The following is a 2,537-nucleotide window of genomic DNA, read 5'->3' on the forward strand; positions in this document are numbered from 1 at the left end:
GCCACCCTCCCTCATGCACCACACCATCCCTCAACTACAAATTAATTCTCTCTTCCATTCTCTCATCTCACTTCAGCTAGATCATCTGACTAGGTGAGCCCATCCATCTCACCTGCCACGCACTTGCCCACACACATACCGAAATTAACTGCGAGAATAATTGTGTATCTGAATTGTTGAAATCTATATACAGGGTAAAAATGAGCATGAGCAGACCAGGAGACTGGAACTGCAGGTCCTGCCAGCACCTCAACTTCCAGAGGAGGGAGTCGTGCCAGAGGTGCGGGGAGCCCAGATCCGGCGGCGGCTCCGACTACGGCGGTTTCACCGGAGGCCGAGGAGGGAGCTCTTCCTTCGGTTTCGCGGGCCCTGACGTCAGGCCCGGTGACTGGTACTGCGCCGTCGCCAACTGTGGCGCCCACAATTTCGCCAGCCGCTCCACCTGCTTCAAGTGCAACGCCTTCAAGGACGTAGACTCCTCCTCCTCCTACGACGCTGAGGGTTCTCGCACCAGAGGTTTTGGCTTTGGCGGCTTCGGCGGGGGCCGCTCTAGCTGGAAATCCGGTGACTGGATTTGCAGCAGGTAATTAACTGATTAATTAATTAATGATATTTCATTTAAATTAATCGCGGTCTAACAATGAAATTTCTCGTTGCACGTGTATGGAATGCATGCTGCCCCCACACGTTTCCGCACTGCATGCATGCGAATTTTCACGTGGCTGCGCGCCTGTGGATGGAGGCATGCACGTACAACTTGTGTGGATAATGGGAAAATAAAGTGGACAATTTTTTGTGGCTTTTAACTTTGTCTATATATACTTTATATTTTTAATAGAAAAATTATTAACAAATAATTAGCAATGAATCAACACATAAATTTTTTTTTGACAAATTTAACAAAATCTTTAAATAATGTACATTAGGAAAAATAATGAGAACTTACGATTACAGGGAAGCAAGTAACTTTTTTTTTTCTTTTTATTTTTTATAACCTAAGGACTCTAGCCACCATGACGCCACTTTGAATAGTATGGTACTGGTGTGGTACCAAACCCAAGGGGTGAAAGCCGCCCGCCCATTGATGCACTCATAAAAATTTATCGAGATAAACTCTTAAGGGGGAATCGAACATGTGATCTTGGGGTCATCAAACTCACAAGTCGCACTAACCACTTGAGTCAATCTGACTTGACAGAACACGTAAAATTACAAGATAATGAAATAGGTATTTTCTTGTTTCTTCAATGTGATATATGCTTGGTTTATTGAAACCAACTAAATTCTATAATTAATATATATATATATATATATATAATGAATATGTAGAAGGAATGTGATCAATTTTATTCTATTTTCACGTATCGAGTACTGTGCTAAAGTCAAGTGATGATCAAATTGATGAGCATCAATTTGTTGAGGTGTTCAGAGCTCTTAAGAGACTTATTTCCTTAACAAATTTGGGTAAACTGACTATGCCCACCTTAAAAAAAATTAAATTCATTGCTTCTGACAATTTCTACTTTGACCTTATTACTGAGTACAGCATATCCAAATAGGCTAGCATGTGAAATACAGTATATGCATAAATGTATATGTATAAATTAATTACTAATATTGGGAATGGATGGGCAGGCCAGGATGCAACGAACACAACTTCGCCAGCAGGACAGAATGTTTCAGGTGCAATGCCCCAAGGGACTCTGCCTCCAAGTCTTCCTTTTAATTTCATATTCCTCCATTCTCCATTTTTGGCTAAGTACGTACAATTCCCAGCCAGCTAACTTTCCTATCTTTTCATTTATTTAATTAATTAATTATTTTTCTGCCATATAAACAAACATATATAGGCACAATTATTTATTATTATTTTTAGATAAGTAGCTCCATATATTGAGTAATTATTGATTTTTTTTTTAATTTTTATTTTCAGGTACTGCTATGGATCCGAACGGGAGAATGACCAAGAGAGACCATTTGGTTTAATGATATTTAGTTGCTTTTTATGTGTTAATTTCTTCATCTTTTCTTGTTTTCTTTTTTTATTTTTTTATTTTCCATCTTTGTTTTCTTCGTCATCGATCTTCTCTGCCGCTGCTGGTCGGTGATCTAGCTTAAGATGCATGATTCATAATTGAAGATCTATTCCATGTTCAAGAAGTGATCATTAATAGCTGAACCCTTCCAGCATTTTGTGAGCTTTATTTTGCCCTTTATTATTATTAATAATATTATTATTTATATATATAACAAGTATAGCCCTGTAGCACGAACTGGCATGGCTTCAATCTAAACTCAGTCTCTTTGCGTTTGATAAGAGGCTTTCTCGCTATAATTTATATATATATATGGTACAGAGTTCTCATAAATATGTCTCACACTTTCATATATGTGCCTAAAATAATTGTATTGGAGATCCTTTGAAACTTGATTGATTCACCGAAATAATGGACCCTCTTTACTTAAATACTAAGTTATTATATCAAATTAAAAGCCATACCTTTCAAGATTCAAACCCTAACTAGAAAAATTTTGAG

General features: G+C 38.0%; 1 protein-coding gene across 1 annotated transcript in view; it reads left to right on the plus strand.

Annotated features, from left to right (window-relative positions):
• LOC131152148 (RNA-binding protein involved in heterochromatin assembly dri1-like) overlaps positions 1-2,198 on the plus strand; it is a 2,456-nt gene extending 258 nt beyond the window's left edge. The window contains exons 1-4 of the mRNA XM_058103829.1: positions 1-93; positions 194-583; positions 1,636-1,759; positions 1,934-2,198. The exon at positions 1-93 is cut by the window's left edge and continues 258 nt beyond it. Coding sequence (XP_057959812.1) covers positions 14-93; positions 194-583; positions 1,636-1,726 — 561 coding nt within the window. The 5' untranslated portion in view covers positions 1-13 and the 3' untranslated portion in view covers positions 1,727-1,759; positions 1,934-2,198. The remainder of the gene's footprint in view (positions 94-193; positions 584-1,635; positions 1,760-1,933) is intronic.
• Positions 2,199-2,537: the final 339 nt, after the last annotated feature.

Source organism: Malania oleifera, chromosome 3 (genome assembly GCF_029873635.1).
Source record: "Malania oleifera isolate guangnan ecotype guangnan chromosome 3, ASM2987363v1, whole genome shotgun sequence".
Classification (NCBI taxonomy): domain Eukaryota; kingdom Viridiplantae; phylum Streptophyta; class Magnoliopsida; order Santalales; family Ximeniaceae; genus Malania; species Malania oleifera.